General features: G+C 53.2%; 4 protein-coding genes and 1 pseudogene across 4 annotated transcripts, besides 6 other annotated features; all 5 read left to right on the forward strand.

The window, feature by feature from the left end:
- Positions 1-1,879: a mobile genetic element.
- Positions 1-20,111: a sequence feature (areas not merged during assembly with more than two copies in the genome that could not be assigned to a particular haplotype).
- Tc00.1047053509867.20 (mucin-associated surface protein (MASP), putative) lies at positions 2,802-4,214 on the forward strand (the record flags this gene model as incomplete). The annotated part of the gene is made up of 1 exon (XM_804806.1): positions 2,802-4,214. One exon carries the CDS (start codon positions 2,802-2,804, stop codon positions 4,212-4,214), a length of 1,413 nt encoding a protein of 470 aa, XP_809899.1.
- Positions 3,391-3,567: a microsatellite.
- Positions 4,442-4,639: a sequence feature (T-rich).
- Positions 5,563-6,081, forward strand: Tc00.1047053509867.40 (uncharacterized protein; the record flags this gene model as incomplete). Its single annotated transcript, XM_804807.1, has 1 exon — positions 5,563-6,081. The coding sequence occupies one exon, from the start codon at positions 5,563-5,565 to the stop codon at positions 6,079-6,081; it is 519 nt and encodes a 172-aa protein (XP_809900.1).
- Tc00.1047053509867.50 lies at positions 6,619-8,244 on the forward strand (annotated as a pseudogene).
- On the forward strand, positions 9,663-10,850 carry Tc00.1047053509867.60 (mucin-associated surface protein (MASP), putative; the record flags this gene model as incomplete). The annotated part of the gene is made up of 1 exon (XM_804808.1): positions 9,663-10,850. One exon carries the CDS (start codon positions 9,663-9,665, stop codon positions 10,848-10,850), a length of 1,188 nt encoding a protein of 395 aa, XP_809901.1.
- Positions 12,126-14,993, forward strand: Tc00.1047053509867.70 (trans-sialidase, putative; the record flags this gene model as incomplete). The annotated part of the gene is made up of 1 exon (XM_804809.1): positions 12,126-14,993. One exon carries the CDS (start codon positions 12,126-12,128, stop codon positions 14,991-14,993), a length of 2,868 nt encoding a protein of 955 aa, XP_809902.1.
- Positions 15,883-15,905: a sequence feature (AT_rich).
- Positions 17,243-20,111: a mobile genetic element.

Below are 20,111 nucleotides of genomic sequence, written 5' to 3' on the forward strand. Positions count from 1 at the left end.
TACGCACGTTCGTCATTGGATACGGTGCTTCCAAATTACGCTATGGCAGCGAGCTCATATGGGCAGTAGCGACGGATTCAGCGAGGAATGAGATGCAGAAGACGTACGCAACTCTGGCACGCATTGTCAGCGGAGTTCCGAGCACTGTTGACCCGGAATCCGCGCTACTGGAGGCTAATATGCCGCCGCTCCACGTCCTTTGCCTGCGCGCGCGGCTCTCGATATTTGAGAACACACGCGCATGTCAGATGGACTGGATGCGGAGACCCCCGCCTGAGCCACCGCCTCGCGCCGGTTTCCGCATCTCGCCATTATCTCGGGACGAGCTATATGCCTTCGTAGACGCATACACAAAGGAATATGGCATCACCGAGAGCTCACCACGCGAAGAGCGGTTCTTTCGCAGCTCCATTCCTCCCTGGTCTGCGGCCTCCGCTCACCGGGCCACCATCGGTGTGGAACTTCCGATAGACCTCTCAATAACCGACGAAGAAGAGCTGATACGGGAAAAGCGCAGAGTCAGCGAAGAGGCTCTGGCGCTGCACAGCCATCGTTCGTGGATACTTGCGACCGATGGCGGTGTCGACGTTCCCAAGTCAGCAGGGGTTGGAATACTGCTTTCATCCCTCAACTCATCGGGGATAATAGAAAAGGCCAGCATAAACTGCGGTGCACGCCCATGCAGCTACAGGACGGAATCCCGTGCGCTGCTTCTAGCCCTAGAGAAGCTGATGATCCCTCGTATCCGCCACAGGCGTAAAACCCTGCTTGTGGTTACGGACAGTCATTCTCTTCTAGCGGCTCTAAACAAGGGCCCGCTCAGTCATACCGACTGGACGGAGGATCAGATCTGGCAGCGTCTCTTGACACTGACGCGTGCCGGCTGGTCCGTGCACCTGCAGTTTTGCTACGGACATTGTGGAGTACATGCTAACGAGCCTGCAGATCAGTATGCGACGCAGACTATGGAAAGTGGACAATACACGGAGCAAGGAATCGCACCTTTATGGCATACGGATCTGCTGACATGTTTTACTACCCAGCTCACCAACAAGTGGCGTAGTACCATTCGTCAAGACACTCATCGCTACTTGCTTTGCGGCACAAGGCCATCAGATCTCAGCGGTAAGGACCTGATCACTCAGGAAGTTCTACACCGTCAGGAACTGGTTCACCTCGCAAGGGCAAGGTGCGGGGAATCTGAGCTCTGGGGCCGACTATACTGGGCCGTGAGAGATTGCACGAACCAATGCCGATTCTGCAACATCTCACCGGAACAGTCTGCATATATGCGCTGTAGCAACGATCCAACCGCACCGGGGACGGACACTGTTCCCCCGTCGGCGAGGGAGGAAGACGTCTCTCCAGTAAGGAGACGGACCCTCACACGCCGTCGGAAGGAGAAATGTCCGCACTGTGATTCCACATTGACGGGATTCTCGGGTCTCGTCAGTCACTGTCGGTCATTTCATCCGGAACATCCTCCACCGCTTCCCGAGCTCAAATGTGATTTCTGTGACATGGTTTTCCCCACACGGAGAAGCACCGCACAGCACAGAAGTCGCTGCGCACACAACCCAGACGCCACACGGCATCGAAACAGCAGTGCCAGGAGGCGATCTCTGCTGCCGCAGGATCAGCCAGCTTCCACAAGCACGCCAATCGGCCCGCAGGAAACCTTGCACCATCTGCTTCTAGAATGTCCAGGCACCTTGGCTGTGCGTCAACGGCTGGGCATTGAACAGGACCTCCGTCACGGAAAGTTCTCTCAATGGCGGCTGCTTCATAGCAGGAAACTCATTTTGCTGCTCGACCACCTCTTCGGCACCCAGATGGCATTTTATAGCTAGACGCGCTGGTAAGAGTAGGAAAAAAAAAATAATGATCTCACGACGCCCAATACCACCGATGCGTACGGGCGATGGGACTGTATCCATGGTCCTCGAGCACACGCCCCGCCGCTAAGGAGCCCACAAACAGCGGTGCGTGCAGCAGCGCCACACAGAGCACATCTTCTTCAAAAAAAAAAATAAAGAGAGTGGAGACGTCTAGTTCGAAGGTGAAATTTCCTTGCCGACGGTGAGCAGCGGCGAATGTATCACCTCGTGGGCGGACACACCACTGCTGCTTCTGCTTTTGGGACTGTGTGTGGTTGTGGCAGTGTTCTGAGCCACGGAGTGTGGAGTTGCGACTTCTCACGGAGAATATGTGCCGCGTTTTCCGCGCGGGCTTTCTTTTTTTGATGTTCTTTTTAATGTTGTTTAATGGAACAATGGGAGTACCTTTTTCTTTAGTTTTACTTAATGGTCGGTTGCTGCACACTGTCATGAGCGAATTGTTTTCCCTCTTGATTGCTTCTGTTGCCTACACGCGGTACAGGCCCCACGGCTGTGCGCTCCACGGACGACACAAAAGGAGGAGTGGAGAGACAGGCCGGATGCCGCATGAAATGTGTGGGATGTTGTGTGGGCTTGTGGAACAGTAATAATTTTTCCTTGTGCAGGTACTGTACGCATGTACATATAAACACAGTCCTGCCTTGCTGCATGGCGTATGAAATGATGATTCTGCTGAAGTGTATTTTTTTTGGAGGAGGAGACTCCTGTTGGGCACCCAACTTATTTTTCCGTTTTGGTATTGCTTTTTTACTTCTGGTGTGCAGGTCGGTTTGCGTGCTTCTGCAGGGCTGCTGTCATTTGTGATGCTGCGTGGTTGTGTGACTTGTCTCTCCCCTTTTGCTTTCACTCTCCGTTGACGTGTTTTTAGTTTGTGCTGAAGGCTACACGCAAATGACAGGAGTGATGGCGATGATGACTGGCCGTGTGCTGCTGGTGTGTGCCCTCTGCGTGCTGTGGTGCGGTGCCGGCGGGGTTTATGCGAGGAACCCTGACAACAATTCACTGGGTGGCTACATGGCGTCGAGAGGGTTTGGAAGGAATACGTCGTTTTTGTCGAACGGATCTATTAAAAACTTATCCACACCGCTTTTGCTGTCAGCATCGTTTATCTCTGCTATGCAAGCCGAAGCTCATGAAGAAGTTCCTTCTGCAGGAGTTACTAATTTACCTTTAAGTGGAGCCGCGGGTCTTAGTCCTGCTTTTTCCGGTCCTGCCGCTGCTGGTCCTGGTCCTATTCCTGGTCCTGCTATTCCTGTCCCTGGTTCTGTTCGTGGTCCTGGTGCTATTCCTGATGTTGCTCTTCCCAGTCCTGGTCCTTCTGGTCCCGGTCTTCGTGCTGCTGGTCCCGATCATGTTCCTGGTGCTATTCCCGGTCGTGGTCCTGCTGGTCCCGATCAGGTTCCTGGTGCTATTCCCGGTCGTGGTCCTGCTGGTCCCGATCAGGTTCCTGGTGCTATTCCCGGTCGTGGTCCTGCTATTCCTGTTCGTGGTCCTGGTGCTATTCCTGGTGTTGCTGTTCCCAGTAACGGCCCTGCTTTTTCCGGTCTTGATGCTGCTGGTCATGGTCGTGATGCTGCTATTCCTGGTCCTGCTGGTCCCGGTGCTGCCATTCCTGGTGCTATTCCTGGCCGTGGTTCTGTTCGTGGTGCTGCTGTTCATGGTCCTGCTGGTCCCGGTCTTGGTCCTGCTATTCCTGGACATGGTCCTGCTGGTCCCGATCCTGCTTTTTCCGGTCTTGTTCCTGCTGTTCCCGGTGCTGGGCATTCGGTTGGTGGTGGAAGTGAACCTCCGGACTCTCGCTCTGTCGTTATTTCCTCAAGTCAAGGTGGTAATGGAAAAACAGCCCCGGTCAGTGTTTCGTCCGATGAGCAGATTGCATCCTCAAAGGAAGTTTTGGCACAAAAAGAAACGGGGAGTCAGGGCACCTCTTCGCCCGAAGGACAGCCAACGGTGTCATCCAACAATGAAAAGCAAAGAAACAATTCTGCCTCAGCAGGGGGTCACAGTCTTGGCCACGACGCCGCGGGAGACGCACTCCAAGACTCTTTGGAAGAACAAAAGAAAAATGACCATTCACAAACGAACGCGACAAAAAAATCATCAGGGGACCAAAATACAGAATCCCAAAGCAGTGGAGGAGCACTCTCGGAGGTATCCAACACAACAACGCATGGGATAAAAACTCAACAGCCAAAGACAAACCCAGCAAATGAGAAGAACTACAGTCAAAACACGGATGCATCCCACACCACCTCCCCTCTTTTGCTTCTTCTTGCTGTTGCGTGTGCGGCTGCTGCTGCGGTGGTGGCCGCGTGAGAGTGAGTGTGAGAGAGCCGTGCACCGCCCGCACACACACTCTTCCTTCTCTCTCTGTGTGTGTGTCCCCTTGCATGGACTCTCGCCCTCACCTCACCCCACGAGGCACACACATAATGTGCCCATTGTATATATGCATGCACACCCATGCAGGCCCGTTGGTGCTCTCTTTTGCACGACACGCACCGCTGCCGTCCTGCCTGGCTGCATGGGCGGAGCACCGTAACTGTTTCTGTTTTGTTTTTGACCTCTTACGATTGTTTTAAGTGTTTTTAATTTTTCTTTGCTGTTTGCTTTAAAATATTTTAAATTTTTTTTCTTGTTTTTTCTGGTTGTGTGAGTTTTTTCTTCATTTCTTTTTTTACTTTTTATTGTTTTTTATCTCATTTCCTTCACTCCCCCTTCTTTCTTTTTCTTTTGCTTTTGGGGCAGTCACTATGGACGTTTTTTCTTTTCTACTCTTCCCTCTTTAACTGTTTGTTGCTGCACTCTTCCTGTGAGGGGTGCCGTGTGTTTCCGCCCAACTGCTCCACTCGCACACCCACCGACACGCTCACGACGACGGCCCTGTGCGCCTCGCCTGCTGCACGCATGAGGCGGGGCCGCGACGAACGGCGCGCTGAGGGAGCCGTGACGTGTGGGCGTGCGACGAGGGCCTGTGGGGCGGAGCACACATTTCTTTCCTCTTGTTTTGTTTCTTTGCGGCCAGGGCGGGCAGACACCCGCAGCGCCACACACACAGCCACACCCTGCCGCCGTGTTTTTCTTTAAGGATTTGTTTTGCTTTTTTTGTGTGTGTATGTTTGTATGCTGCCACCGTGCGTGATTGTTGAGGTTGTGTCCGTACCGCATGTACCGCTGCTCTCCAGCCGTGCCTCTTGCCGTCCTGATGTGCCTCCCTGTGCTCCTATTTTTTTCGGCTTCTCCAACAGACACCCACACACATAAGTAGTTGCACAGTTCTCTGTAGGAATGTTTTTGCACTGCTGGGTGCGTGCGTTGCTCGGTGTGTGCCGGCGCGTGACGGACGGTGCCACGATGGTCTTCTCCGGCGATGACAGTCGCTGTGCTCTCGACACATCCACACACTCTTCCTCCCTCTCTGTGGGAGTGATTGCGGCAGCAGCGTGGTCTACGGCAGCGGCTGTTGGTGCTGCGGAGAACGAGGCGACGAAGAACAAGAGGCCGCACCTGCTGGACGCGATTACGATGGCGGATGAAAGCCGTTTTGTTGCCTTTGCTTCGTACATTGCTAAGAAGTGCGGCGTGTCGCCGCCTGACGGGATGCCTGCACTCGGCACCCTTTGAGGCATTGTGTTCTTTTGTTTAGTGTGATGTCACAATCATCATGGCAGCACCTTCCCTCAACGGCTTTGAGTGTGACAATACGAATGACGGCAAAGAGAGCGATGAGGATTATGGTGACGACTTGCACCGAGGGGCGGATTATTTGCGTGTCTTGGCACACGAATCCCAGGAGGGTTTGAATGCCGTCCCCACAATTCCCGGCCTTGAGGAACCGTTGGCCTTCGCGCTGTCACCCGCCGTAATTAGTGCCCCGTGCGTTGAGGCTGATCCATTTACCGTGGAGTTCACGCAGCAGCTCTCGAGTGGTTGTGCTGCTGGTCCCGCGTTGGCTCTTTCGCATGTATCTCAGGGTTGCCTGGCGTGTGATTTGTTGTGTGTTGTCCGGGCCGCCGCCTCCAGTTTTCTTTTGCTGCCCAATAAGAAACACTTTGCGTTGCGGTGGGTATTTATTTGCGTGGCCGTCGACGCGCGTGACGATGCTCAACGGGTGTGTCTTTCGTTTGGCGGGCACGAGGGAGACTTCGGTGTGTGCCGACGCCTCCGCGAAATTCTTTGTTGACGGATCGAGGCGAAAATAAGGAAGGTCTGTCCGCTGCATCTCTCAAGGCAGCTGCGGGGCACTCCGAGCGCACAGAGTGGATGGATGGATGCCGCGCAGCTGGGGAGACCAGTTGTCTTCTCCGCCCTCCGTTGCCGGGGAATCGGGAATCCACAGCGTCACTGCCAGCTGCATTTTACTGCTGGGGATCGACTGTTCTGTAGTTGCCCGTCTAATGTGAATTGCAGCGTCAATGCAGGAAGACGCTTTCACGCATTGCGAGTAGTTGCTCCAGCCTCGAGCCCATCAATATTCACGGCAGGGAGCCATGCATCTTGTTGGACGGTGACGTTCAGGCGAGTGTGTTTCGCCTCATCCGCCTCGTATTTGTGAGGGACAATGCGCATCGACCCTCCCCAACAGTCCCACCACCTTCACTTCCCCCGCCGCTCGCTGCCCTCTGCTGACGGTACAGTTGTTTGGCTCCGCCAATAATGCGCTCGTGAAACGTCCTCTCCGCACGCTGCAGGATTATTGCCGTGGAGGAGTTGACGGCATATGGTGCGGGTGTGGCGTCGGCGGAATCATCCACACTTTGTTTTAGAAACATGACTCTGAGTTGTGTCATTCACGCCGTGTTTCCCTTTTTTCTTGCTGGGAGTCCTGTGGGTGTGTTTGAGCCCTTTTTCTCCAATTTGTTTGCTGAAACGAACAAATGCTCTGCCGCTGCACATCTCCGGTTTTCCAATGCGGTGGATCGAGAAGATGCCGGGGGAATTTCAGGCGAAGCAAACCGAAGTTTGCCTCACTTGCTGCTGCCGTATGACGATGTGTGGTGAGCAAACAGGGGAGGAGCGGGCGGTGGCAGCAACTCGTGCCGTGCAGGATAACAATCCAGACCTACCAGTGTGGCGACGGTGCTGACGCAGAGTCCGTTACTGAGGGAACATAATATGGAGGCGGACTGCCAGCGGAGCATCGCGTGGTGGCGCGCATTTCTCTCATTGGCGGGGTGACAGCCGAGCCTTCCAATCAGCTGGACTCTGATATTCTGCTGCACCTGATGGGACACGGTATCGCCATGGCAGAGCAGCCGTCTGACTCTCTTGTTGACATCATGGCTTGGAGAGTGGGAATTTCTTTCCCATTGTACCCAACAGAGCCGGCACTGGCGCGTTGCTGCTGTGTTGATGACGACACTGTGACGGAGGGAATAGCGGTTGTGTATTCACGATGAAACCTACCGGAGACGTATTCATCACGTGCGTTTCCACCTCAGCACGCGGTGGGTGGCGGTCCTTTGACGATTGTTGTGGACGGGCTGTTTAACCGTGGCCTTTTATTGAATAGACTCTTTGTGGAAGATGGTGCAATCCGCATGCGGCCCAACGGATGCCCCCAGTACTCCTTGGATGAGTGTAGGCGAATCCTGCAGAAATTGATGAGGGACGGCCTGCCTGTGATGTGGCATGAGGCAAGTAACCGTCGTTTGGCGCACTCAAGCAGTATCCCCTATGATGCGCCTATCGGCTGTGAATTGCATGGACAAATGCAGACCGTCCACATTCTCGTGGAATCGCGGCAAGCACGTTGGGGATTTTTTTGAGTTCCCTCAATACTGTGAGTTTTCCTTTTGAATGTGCCATCGCCAGAGAGCGAGATAACCCCGGCCAATTTGTTTTTACTTTTCCAGGGACGAGGCAGTCGAATATTTGATTCCCTTGTGCGGTACTTTACCCTCCCTGCCTTCTGCACTGTTGTCTCTCCGACGGCATTTTTGACCCATCTTTTCCAGCGAGAAAGAGAGTGTTGGCTCCGAATGCCGTTTATCTGCGGACGCAACTCTGCAGTCGTACGTGCCATATCTTCCACGCGTATTTTCGAGGGTACGCGTCATTTACCTGGACGCCAACAACGCCATCGTATCATCCTATGCGACACCCTTGCACCGTTGTTGTTGTCGTCACGGTAATTTTGTTTTTCCCCGACGGGAGTGAGACAGGTTTTGTTTTTCACCTGTACGATGTGCTGACTCCCACTGTGGGCGCTGAGAGCGTGGAGCGGAACGATGGCAAGCTTGCGGCAACTGTCTCGCGTAAAAATTGGAGGTCTGTTTGTTGTGCAAGTGGGGGAGATGGTTGTAGTTCTCTCCTCCTTCTAGTTTATGGTGGCTGTTCTGTCGTTATGTGTGTGTTTCTTGTGTGGATCCCGTTTCGCAGTGCGTGCAGTGTGCGAGTTGTGCCTGCCGCGGGAGGTCGCATCATTACCGCGCACGCAACGGCGACGCCCGGACGATGTGTGTGTCTCTTTGCTGCACCTCTTTGTATTTCCCTTTTGCCCTTCTTTTCTCCGCTCTGCGCGCAGATCTGCTCACCGACTACAGCCACACTACTACTACTACTACTGCTGCTCGCACGTGTACGCGAAAACGATGATGATTGTGTGGTGCATGTGGAGACAGAGTTGTTGTGTGGAAGCGAAGATTCCGGTGTGCACCGGCGCCCAGTCGGCGAGAGCAGCCGGACTGCGTGTCGTACTGGTAAGAAGCCAGACAGTCGAGATCTAACGGAAGAGGAGGCTTTCAATGCGATATTTGGCGATTTTGCGGCGAGGAGCTGCTCGGATTACGATGGCACGAATAATTCCGGAGGAATGGAGGAATATAAGAATCCTGACCTCACGACGCCCAATACCACCGATGCGTACGGGCGATGGGACAGCATCCATGGCCCTCGGGCACCCGCCCCCGCCGCTAAGGAGCCCACAAACAGCAGTGCGTGCAGCAGCGCCACACAGAGCACATCTCCTTTGAAAAAGAGGATCTAAGCGAGCGGAGAAATCTTGTTCGAATGTGGCATGTCCTTGCCGACGGTGGAAAGCGGCGAAATTATCATCTTGTGTGTGGAGAAACCACTGCTGCTTCTGCTTTTGGGTCCATGAGGAGTTGTGACAGTTTTCTGAGCCACGGAGTGTGGATTTGCGACTTCTAACGGAGAATATTTGCCGCGTTTTCCGCGCGCTTCCTTTTTTTTGTTTTTTTTTTGTTTTGTTGTTTTCCTGGAATTATAAGTATCCTTGCTGTTCCTTTATTTAATGGTCGGTTGCTGCGCACTGTCATGAGGGACGTGTTTTCCCCTCTTGTTTGCTTTTTGTTGCCCACACACGGTGCCGGCCTCATTGCTGTGCGTCCCACGGACTGCACGAAGGGAGGAGCGGAGGAGCAGGCCGGATGCCGCAATGAAGTGTGAAGAATGCTGTGTGGGCTCACGGAACAGTAATATTTTTTTTCTCATGCAGGCAATATTTATACAAAAACACAGACCTGCTGAGCTGCATGGCGTATGAAATGTTAATTCTGCTGAGGTATGTTTTTTTTTTTTTTTTTGGAGGAGGGACTCCTGTTGGACACTCAACTTATTTTTCCGTTTTGGTATTGCTTTTTTACTTCTGGTGTGCAGGTCGGTGTGCGTGTTGCTCTGGTGCTACCATTTGTTTACTGTGCGGTGGTTGTGTGACGTGTCTCTCCCCTTTTGCTTTCACTCTGCGTTGACGTGTTGTTAGTTTGTGCTGAAGGCTGCACGCAAGTGACAGGAGTGGTGGCGATGATGACTGGCCGTGTGCTGCTGGTGTGTGCCCTCTGCGTGCTGTGGTGCGGTGCCGGCGGGGTTTATGCAAGGGACATCGGGAACAATTCACAGGGTGTCTGCATGGTGCTAGGAGGATTTGGAAAGAAAACATCGCATTTGGCGAGCGGATGTGATAAAAACGCGCCGACGCTCTCTTTGCGTCCAGCGTTGCCCATTGCTGCCATACAAGCCGAAGATACTGAAGAAGGTGCTGGTTCTGACATCACTGCAGTAGGGGGTGGTGGTGGCGGAAGCGGTGTAAATTCTGCTAGACAAGATGGTGCTGGCAGCAGTCAAGCTGGTTCTGTGCCTGGTGCTGGTCTCCCTCCTCCTGCTGGTGCTTCCGGTGTTGGAGGTAATCCTTCGGGGTCTGTCACTCCTGGTGGTGATTCGTCACCTGACCGTAGTGTTGGCACGGGGACCAGTGCCAGTCTTTCATCTACCTCGCAAGGTGAATCCGAAAAAAAAGTTTTGCAAGGAGATGAGGCAAAGGATCAGAGTCACCAGTTGCCCAACGGAAGGGCACCGGATACGCCCGTCTTTGAAACGCAGTCACGGGGCTCTGATGCAACAAGGGGGCAAGATGTTGGCGACAATTCTACATTGAGCGGAAAAGAACAGCGCTCTTCGGAAGAACCAGAGAAAAAAGACGGGGATTCAGACACTATTCAAACAGTTAATTCACCAGGAGACCCAAATAAAGAATCTCAAGAAAAAGGAAAAGCCTTACCGGAATTATCAAACGCACCACTGCCGAAACCCAAAACCGATCATCCAAAAATGAATCCAGAAAAAGAGAAGAATGGCAGACAGAAGACGAGTGCATCCACGGATTCACCTGCAAAACAAGAGGGAAATAGCGAGGATCCTGTATCCACTTCGGACACTGCGGAAGGTGTATCGACAGGTAGTCAAGAACAAACAGCAGCGACATCTTCAAATGACAGCTTTTCCCCACTTCAGAAGGAAACATCCACTGAAAAGACTCCTGTGGAGAATTCTCAACCTTCCCATACTGCACAGACAGAAAAACGCCAAAGTGTAAATAAGGAAAAGATTGGCGACAGTGACGGCAGCACCGCGGTGTCGCACACCACCTCCCCTCTTTTGCTTCTTCTTCTTGTTGTTGCGTGTGCTGCTGCTGCTGTTGTGGTGGCCGCGTGAGAGTGAGTGTGAGAGAGCCGTGCACCGCTCGCACACACACTCGTCCTTCTCTCTCTGTGTGTGTGTCCCCTTGCATGGACTCTCGCCCTCACCTCACCCCACGAAGCACACACAATAATGTGCCCATTGTATATATGCATGCACACCCATGCAGGCCCGTTGGTGCTCTCTTTTGCACCACACGCACCGCTGCCGTCCTGCCTGGCTGCATGGGCGGAGCACCGTAACTGTTTCTGTTTTGTTTTTGTTGCATTGAGTGGGCGACCTCTCTCTCTCTCCCTCTGTGTGTGTGTTTTGCTTTACGGGAGCAATGAGAGTGTGTGTGCGCTGGTCGTCCCACGCTTCGGCTTTTTGTTTTGTTTTCCTTTTTGATTTTGTGGTTGAGTGCACCCATTCCGCGGCTGCGTGTGTGTGTGTGTGATGATATGAGTAATTTGCGTGTGTGCTATCTGCCTCTCTCTGCCGTTGCTTTCTTCAGACTCTCTTGTGGCGCACAGCTGCTCTGCAAGTATAGGCGCTGCCAAACAAACATGCACACACACACGCCATTATGCATACTCTGTAGAGCGGCGTGATAGCTGAGAATGCACGCACGCAGAAGATTCTGGCTGCGACGTCCCTTGCGAGGAAGGAGGACGGGAGCCTGCGATTTATTTTTTGACACGTTGCTGGCGTGCAGTCTATTGGGTGGTGTGGCTTAGGGTGCCTGGGACAAGTGCGGATTGCTTCTTGCCCAGCAGCTGCACGTGCCAATGCGTATCTCCCATGCTGAGTATACTTTGGTCAGGGATTCCTTGCCTGTGTGGGTGATGTGCGTTTGCGGATGCGCTGGAAGGGACAACAGTAAAATGACTGGCGAGAGCGCGTGGGCTTTGCAAGGGGCGGTTGTGCTCTTTTGCATTCCGCTGGTTGTTTTGTGTGTGGGCGTCGCCTGGTGTGTGCTGACGCGTGGCAGAAGCGCCCGCCGTGACTCCTCCTGCTGGTGGTGGCAGTCGCTGTGTGTTCCAGGCGCACTGTTCTCCCTTCTGCTGTTCCGTGTGTCTGTGTGGGTGAGTTGTTGTTGTTGGGAGTGACTGTAGCGGGGATGATGATGCCACTCACAGTGTGGATGGGTGACGGTGGTTACTGTTGTACTTCTTTTGTGGACATTTTTCTCATTATTTATTTCCCACCCTCACAAAGAGGGAAAACAATCGCTAATCGCCACTGTGAAATTTGAAGGCACTGAAAGGAACAACAACAACATACACACCGCCCACACACACATAAATTTATATGCTCTCACGTGTTGCTGCAGTGAAGGCACCCCGCACACACAACCGTCGCCGCGTGACCGGATCGAGCGGAAGGAGGAGGGAAGGAGGAGAGAGCGAGCTGCAGAGACCCAACATGTCCCGGCATCTTTTCTACTCTGCGGTGGCCCTTCTCATTGTTGTGATGATGTGCGACACTGGTGATGTTGAAGCTGATGCACCGGCGCCAGGCCCAGGATCTTCACCGGAAAATCATTTTTTTTGGAGAAATAAGAAAGAAGAAGAAAAAGTGGGTTCGCTCTATGCTCCCAGTCTTCTTGAGGTGAATGGTAAAGTGTTTGCCGTTGCCGAGGCGCAGTGCACGGGAAAAAATGATGCCGGTGAAGGCAGTTTCACTGGGATTGCCTCGAAGCTCCTGACGTTGGATAAGAAGCAAACAAAAGGGGAGTTGGATGCGAGTAAAGTGAAGACACAAGTACTGGAGGAATGTCCATCCGATAAAGCAAAATGCGCCTCCCAACCAGAGGGCCATGCTGTTTCCCAAAGCGAAACGAAAGTACTTGTGAACCGACCGACAACAGTCGTGAAACAAAATGAAATTTACATGCTTGTTGGGAAATACGGTCCTACAGCTGTTGTTGTTCCTCCGAAGAATGGTGCCGAGGACTGCGGACTTTTGCTGGTGAAAGGAAAGGTTGGTGGTGAGAGCAGTGACAGTATTATTTGGGGAGATACTGCTGGCGTCCCGTGCATTTCTACTGTTGAAAAAGAAAAAGTAGGTTCGACACGACTGATTGGCGGCGGCGGATCGGGTGTTAAGATGCATGATGATACGCTTGTGTTCCCCGTGGAAGTCACGAAAAAGGAAGGTGAAGCACCAAAGGATGGAAAGACCGTTTCGCTGCTCATATACACCTCCGGTAACGCTGCGAGCTATACACTGTCGAATGAGGTTCCTTACGATGGCTGCAGTGATCCCTCCGTTGCGGAGTGGAGGAAGGAGGACAAAAAACTCATCATGATGACTGCGTGTGATGATGGCCGCCGCAGGGTGTACGAGTCCGCTGACAAGGGGGAGTCGTGGACGGAGGCACTCGGGACACTCTCGCGCGTGTGGGGCAACAAACAGGGCGCAGGAGCGAAGGCCGTTAGGAGCGGGTTTATCACAGCGACAATTGACGGTGATGATGATAACAGAAATGTGATGCTCGTCACTCTGCCGGTGTATCCCGAGAAGGCTGATACAGGAGGCAATGGAAAGGACAGACTCCATCTTTGGCTGACGGACAATACGCACATTGTTGATATTGGGCCAGTATCCGATGATGACGCTGCCGCCAGCTCCCTGTTGTACAAAAGTGGTGAAGGTGAAGATACTAATGAGGAGTTGATTGCACTGTACGAGAAGAAGAAGAAGGGCGGTGAGAAAGAAAAACCATCACCCGATATGGTCTCTGTGCTTCTGACTGCGCAGCTGCAGCGTGTGAAGGATGTGCTGGCGACGTGGAAGAAAGTGGACGACCTTGTCTCCAAGCTGTGCCCCTCAAGTGCCGCAGAAAGTGCCTCACCTGAAGATGCCTGCAGCCCTACTGTTAAGATCACGGATGGGCTGGTTGGCTTTTTGTCCGGCAACTTCTCTGATAACACATGGAGAGACGAGTACCTCGGGGTGAACGCCACAGTGAAGGACAATGATGGGGCGAAGAAGACGGATAACGGCGTGACGTTCACGGGAGCGTGGGCGGAGTGGCCCGTTGGCAGTCAGGGGGAGAATCAGCTGTACCACTTTGCGAACTACGACTTCACTCTTGTGGCGACGGTGTCCATCCACGGCGTGCCGCAGGAGGGTTCTCCCATTCCTTTGATGGGTGTGAAGATGAATGACAGCGGGAAGACTGTACTCCTGGGACTGTCATACAACGGCGGAGGCAAGTGTATATTAGTGTGCAGGGGCGGAACGAACACTGAGGGTCAAAGCGTGACTTTGGCGACGGAGGCAACACACCACGTGGTGATTTTGCTACGGAACGGCACCCAGGGCTCCGCGTACGTCGATGGTAAAAGTGTGGGTGGGGATGTGCCGTGTGCATTGGAGAATAAGGATTCAAAAGCGGTATCCCACTTCTACATTGGAGGGGGCGAACGCAGTGGAGACAGCGCAGGGAGCGAAGAAGACGTGTCTGTGACTGTGACGAACGTCCTGCTGTACAACCGCCCGTTGAATGACGATGAGATTAATGCGCTTAACACAAAACTTTCTATTCCAAAATCAAAAGTTACAAAAACAGTGAAGGGTACTCCACCAGTGGCAAGTAAACCAGTTACGCTGGAAAACGAAACTCCGTCTAGTCTTGGTGGGCAACAGCAGAGTGAACAGGATTCGTTGAGGAAAAGTAAAGATGAGGGGAGTGGCGTTTTAACCACGTCAGCGGTGTCCAGTGCCACGTCTTCCCCAGCAGCCAAAGAATCCGAAGACCCGTCAGCGTCGGGAACATCTCCCGAAGGACATCCAAATGCTGGTGTTGATTCTTCGTCCGAGAGAGGTCAAACGGTGGATGCCGAAACTGGAGAAATGGTGCAAGGAGATGGAACACAACAACCGTCAGTGGGCACTCCTGCCACAGCAGATACAAATGCCCCTACCGCTGAAACCATGGCGCCAGATGGAACCGCCGTGACACCTGAGGTGGGAGGGCACTCTGGTGAGAATGGGGAAACGGCGGGAGGAACGGATGGGCAGAAAAGGGAGGGCGAAGTAAAGGCTGCGGCACTCAGCAGCAGTCTCGGAAATATTTCACAGGGGAATAACAGCGATGCCGGCACCATGTGTGGGAGCGGACTGCTGCCATCGCTGCTTCTGTTGGGACTGTGGGGATTTGCGGCTCTGTGAGGGGTGACTGGCTGCCGCGTGGGACAATTTCGACCTCCCTGCACCGACACACACACTCCTGCCAATGGATTACTCTCCGTATGGGAAAGATTTTCTTTGTGCGTTGTTTACTTTTTCTTTTAATACATTAATTATTTTCATTTTTTGCTTTTTTTTTGCTTTTGGGGCAATCACTATGGACGTTTTTTTTCTTTTCTACTCTTCCCTCTTTAATTGTTTGTTGCTGCACTCTTCGTGTGAGGGGTGCCGTGTGTTCCCGCCCGACTGCTCCACTCGCACACCCACCGACACGCTCATGACGACGGCCCTGTGCGCCTCGCCTGCTGCACGCATGAGGAGGGGCCGCGAAGAACGGCGCGCTGAGGGAGCCGTGACGTGTGGGCGTGCGACGAGGGCCCGTGGGGCGGAGCACACATTTCTTCCCTCTTGTTTTGTTTTCTTTGCGGCCAGGGCGGGCAGACACCCGCAGCGCCACACACACACACAGCCACACCCTGCCGCCGTGTTTTTAAGTTTTTTTGCTTTTCGTGTGAATTTCACGCGCTGGCAGTCCCTTCGGGGCCGGCCTCGTGAGCATTTATTTTCCCCTCCGATGATTTTTTTTTCTTTTGCTGCGCTCACTCTCCCGATTGAGTGACGCGACTGCCGTCATGTCTGCGTGCTTCTCTCAGTCCCCCCACACACGAGTGACTGTGCTCTGCGGGCCGCACTCACGCGCCGATGGGAGGGCTGAGGGGAGCAGCAACACGCAGATGACCCCATGAAATATAAACGATGTGCGGACACACGGAGGGTCAGACGGTTGAAGCACACGCAACCATCTTTTTAATTTTCTTTTGCCGGCAAAATGCATACAGACAGTTTGGTGTGGCCACACGGCAGCCAGGCGATTTTTTTATTATTTTAAAATTTGTGTGGAGCAGTAATGGACGATTTCTTTTTCATTTATAATTATTTTGTGTGATGGGGTTTACATAAGACGAAGGGGGACGTTTTTTGTTTTCAATAAATCTTGTGTGGGTTGCCGCTGCTTGGACTGCAGTGCAGTCACGAGTTTGAGCGGTCTTCTTCTTGTTGTTTCCGCCATGCATCTCCGCTGTACATTTTTGTACGTCCCTCCACATACTCTGCTCCCTCTTTTCCACGTCTTTGCTTTGTGTTTCTGCAGGCACACACAACCACACACACACACAAGATGCACATTGCAGTGGATTTGAATGCACCTTTTGTAGTGCATGCTGGCAGTTGCGTGTGGCGGCTGTTGTCTTCTTCCGTGGCCATGAGGAGGAGGGAGAGAGGGAGCGCAGCCCGAGATTATTTTCCTGTGGGTGTGATGCACCGCGTGTGACTGCGCTGAGTTGGGCTCCGTGTCCCATTGAGGGCGGGATGGCAGGAAATTTTGTGCCGCGTCATGGATGGATGAGGGTTCGCCTGCTCCGTGTGCGTTGTGTGGTGGCCGCGGGTTTTGCCATTTCCCTGGGGCCGCGGGAATGAGCTGGGGGAGATGGTGGTGGATGTCTTCTCCTCCTGTATGGTGGGTGGCTGCTGGCGTTGTGTGCCTTCCTTGCGTGGATGCCGTCTCGTGGTGTGTGAACTGTGCGGCTGGGCCTGCTGCCCTCTCCTCATGTTGTCTGCTCCCTCTCGCTGTATCCGCTGTGCCCCGTCCCTCTCCCTCTCGTTCCATTCTTTTCCTTTCCGCCTCACCGATCTGCTGACTGACACCAGCGACTCCACTACGGGCGATGATGACTGCGACGGTGACGGTGCGGCGCCGTATTGCTCCTTGCGCTCTTGTGCTGCTGCTGCTCGTCCGTGTGCGTGACGGCGACAGGAGACGATAATAACGATAACAGCCGTCCTCCCAGCCCTGAGCTAGGGAAACCGGATCCTACAAAAATATGCCTGGTGCATTGCAGCCATATGGTGGGGAGACCGGTGTGCCACAGACAGAGAGTGGGAGAGACAGCGAGGAGGGTTTGAGAAGTCCAGGACCTTCTTGCCAAAGGAAGCAGGCACAGCCATCACTGGACAGACACGAGTTCCACCAGAGTCACTGAGTTCGGCTAGCGATAATCCAGAGCCACCAGGTTTGGCAACTCAGTCTCCACACACACAAGGTGCGACCGGTATGTCAGATGCACAAAATAGAAGGCGCAGTAAATACACGAGGCGATGAGAATCATAAGGCACAGATATCAAATCGGAAAATCAAAATGCCAATTGGTACCACCAATAAGACTACAACAACGCTCTGGCTCAGCCGGCCACCTCAACGTGGTGCCAGGGTCTAGTACTCTTTGCTAGAGAGGAAGCTAAGCGCCTGCTGCCCGTCCGCTGCGCGCGGAGAGGCAGGAGGCGCCGCACAAACGGGTCGGAAGGGCACCAGATGGAGCCATTTACATGGCTGCCCGCGGAGCGGTATTTCTATCCGCTGCTGAATTCCATCGGCGCTTATCAGCGCTATACATACCGTTTGCGTGCCGTATGTGACGCGCAACGACAAAAGCTACTGCTAAGCGGAGACATTGAGCAGAACCCAGGCCCCATAGCAGTACTCCAGATGAACGTTTCTTGCCTCACGCCGTCAAAACTCGCAACATTAATGGCGCAAGGAGCAGACATAATAGCCATCCAGGAGAATTGGAAGTCGTCAGAGCAGATCGACAGCATGCACACTGGAGATTATGTGCTCTATGCACAGTCGCGCATCGGCAAGGGAGGCGGTGTGGCGGTGCTGGTGCGGAAAACTCTCCGCTCCAAGCGTATACCTCTCACCATCCCTCAGCATGACACCAGCCTTGAAGTGGTGGTGGTCCAGGTTGCTCTGGACCAGAACCGTGATCTTATCGTAGCGAGTGCCTATATGAGACCACCACCGCAAGTAACGCAATCCTTCAGGCGGTTAGTAAACTGCCTTCCAGCCTCGTCGCCGCTCCTGCCATGTGGGGATTTCAACATGCATCACCCACAGTGGGAGCCATTCTTGGAGACTTCTCCAAGCGAGGTTGCTGCAGAATTTTTAGAACTGTGCACGGATGCGGGACTCACCTTGGTTAACACCCCTGGTGAGATCACGTATGCCCGTGGCACAAGAGAACGATCCTGTATCGATCTGACATGGTCAAAGCACTTGACTGTGTCGGATTGGTCAGCTTCCGTGTCGCCGCTTAGTGATCATTATATGCTGACATTTACGCTGCATCAGGCATTTAAGGATACCATACCTTCGGCACCCCCTTCGGCACCTAAGTTTTTCTACAGTTGGGGGAAGTGCAAGTGGGATTTATTCATCAAGGACTTCGACGCACAACTTCCGGCATATGACTATAAAAGGCAGTCCACCGGCATTAAGGCTTTCACGAGAGCGCTTATAACTTCGTATCGACGGCATTGCCCCCGCGGCATGCACAAGGACGGTCCCAGGCTTTGGGACGACACTCTCATGGAGGCAGAGCGGATGGCTACCGACAGCAAGGCCCGCTATCTACAGTTACCGACGCCCGACCGTGAGGCAGAAATGCAACGGACAAGGAGTCAATTCTTCCTTCTACTCCGAGAGCGCTTGCGCAACACGTATCTACGTCGCATCAGCAAGTTAAATCCAGGCGAGCCACTCGCATGGAAATACATTTCCGGACGAAGAAAGGCATCACTTCCATCTCCCACATCAATTTTATTGGGAGATGGTCAACACACTTACAAAACAGCAAGGAGAGCAGCGAATGCTCTCAATCGCATCTTTCTTCCATTTCACCCCTCTCACAAGGCAGTTAGGTTTTCCAAAGGCATCAACAGACAGAGTGCATCTTTGAACATTAATGCTTCTTCTCTTTTTGGGCAGCAGAACAACAACGAGTCTGCCGCTACATTTACTTCATTTTCTTCTATTTCTTCTACCTCCGAGCCGCAGAACAACAACGAGTCTGCCGCTACATTTACTTCAGGTTCTTCACTCTCATCTAGTTCTGAGCCACAGGATAGAAACGAAGCTGCCACCACATCTGGTTTAGTTGCTCATCTTCACTCCCCTCTTGATGCACCTTTTAATCGTACGGAACTGCTTGCTGCGCTACGTAATACGCCGTATGGCAAGGCCCCCGGACCGGATGAAGTCTACAGTGAGGCACTGCGACATATTTCGTCAAAGGGCCTTCGATTCCTTCTTCTTTGCATCAACCACAGCTGGACGACCGGTACGATCCCGGTTGAGTGGAGACGCGCTACCATCGTTCCACTTTTAAAACCCGGTAAGTCGCCGGAACTGCTTGAGTCATATCGACCCATCAGCCTTACTTCCATTGTGAGTAAGGTTGCTGAGAAAATGGTACTGAAGAGATTGCTTTGGGTGTGGACGCCACACCCCCACCAGTATGCATATCGTAGTATGCGTACCACGACGATGCAGCTGGCACACCTGATACACGAAGTGGAGCATAATAGAAATCACTATTTCCAAGTGAGCCTTCCCAAGAAGAGCGGTATTGGCAATCAACTCCACTACAGACCCCATCGGACCCTGCTGGTGCTGGTTGATTTCAGCAAGGCTTTTGACTCCATAGATCATCGAGTCCTCAGTCGCTTGCTGGCTAATATTCCGGGGGTGAATTGTCGAAGGTGGCTTAGAAACTTTCTATGTGGACGCTACGCGAAGACACGAGTTGGCCACAGACACAGCGATCGGCGTCCCATGCTGCGAGGAGTTCCTCAGGGGTCCGTGCTGGGACCGTATTTGTTCTCCCTTTACGCACACCCACTTCTCAATCTGCTGAACAGCTTTGCGGGTGTCACAGCAGACATGTATGCGGACGACCTCTCTATTATCGTTAAGGGGCAGTCCCGGGAAGACGCCATTCCCACTGCCAACATGGTTCTTCAAAAGCTGCATGCGTGGAGTCAGGAAAATGGCCTGGCCATCAACCCGTCAAAGTGTGAAGCTGCTTGGTTCACACTCTCCACGCACACGGAGTCAGATTATGATCGTGAAGGAAGGTGGCCCCTGGTAGTGGCTGGATGTCAAATCCCAGTCATGACCATGGGGGCATCGCGAACTACGAAGCTTCTCGGCATGGATCTCGATCCACGACTGACGCTAAATGTGGCGGCCACCAAGCAATAAGC

Source organism: Trypanosoma cruzi, genomic scaffold (genome assembly GCF_000209065.1).
Source record: "Trypanosoma cruzi strain CL Brener 1047053516495 genomic scaffold, whole genome shotgun sequence".
Classification (NCBI taxonomy): domain Eukaryota; phylum Euglenozoa; class Kinetoplastea; order Trypanosomatida; family Trypanosomatidae; genus Trypanosoma; species Trypanosoma cruzi.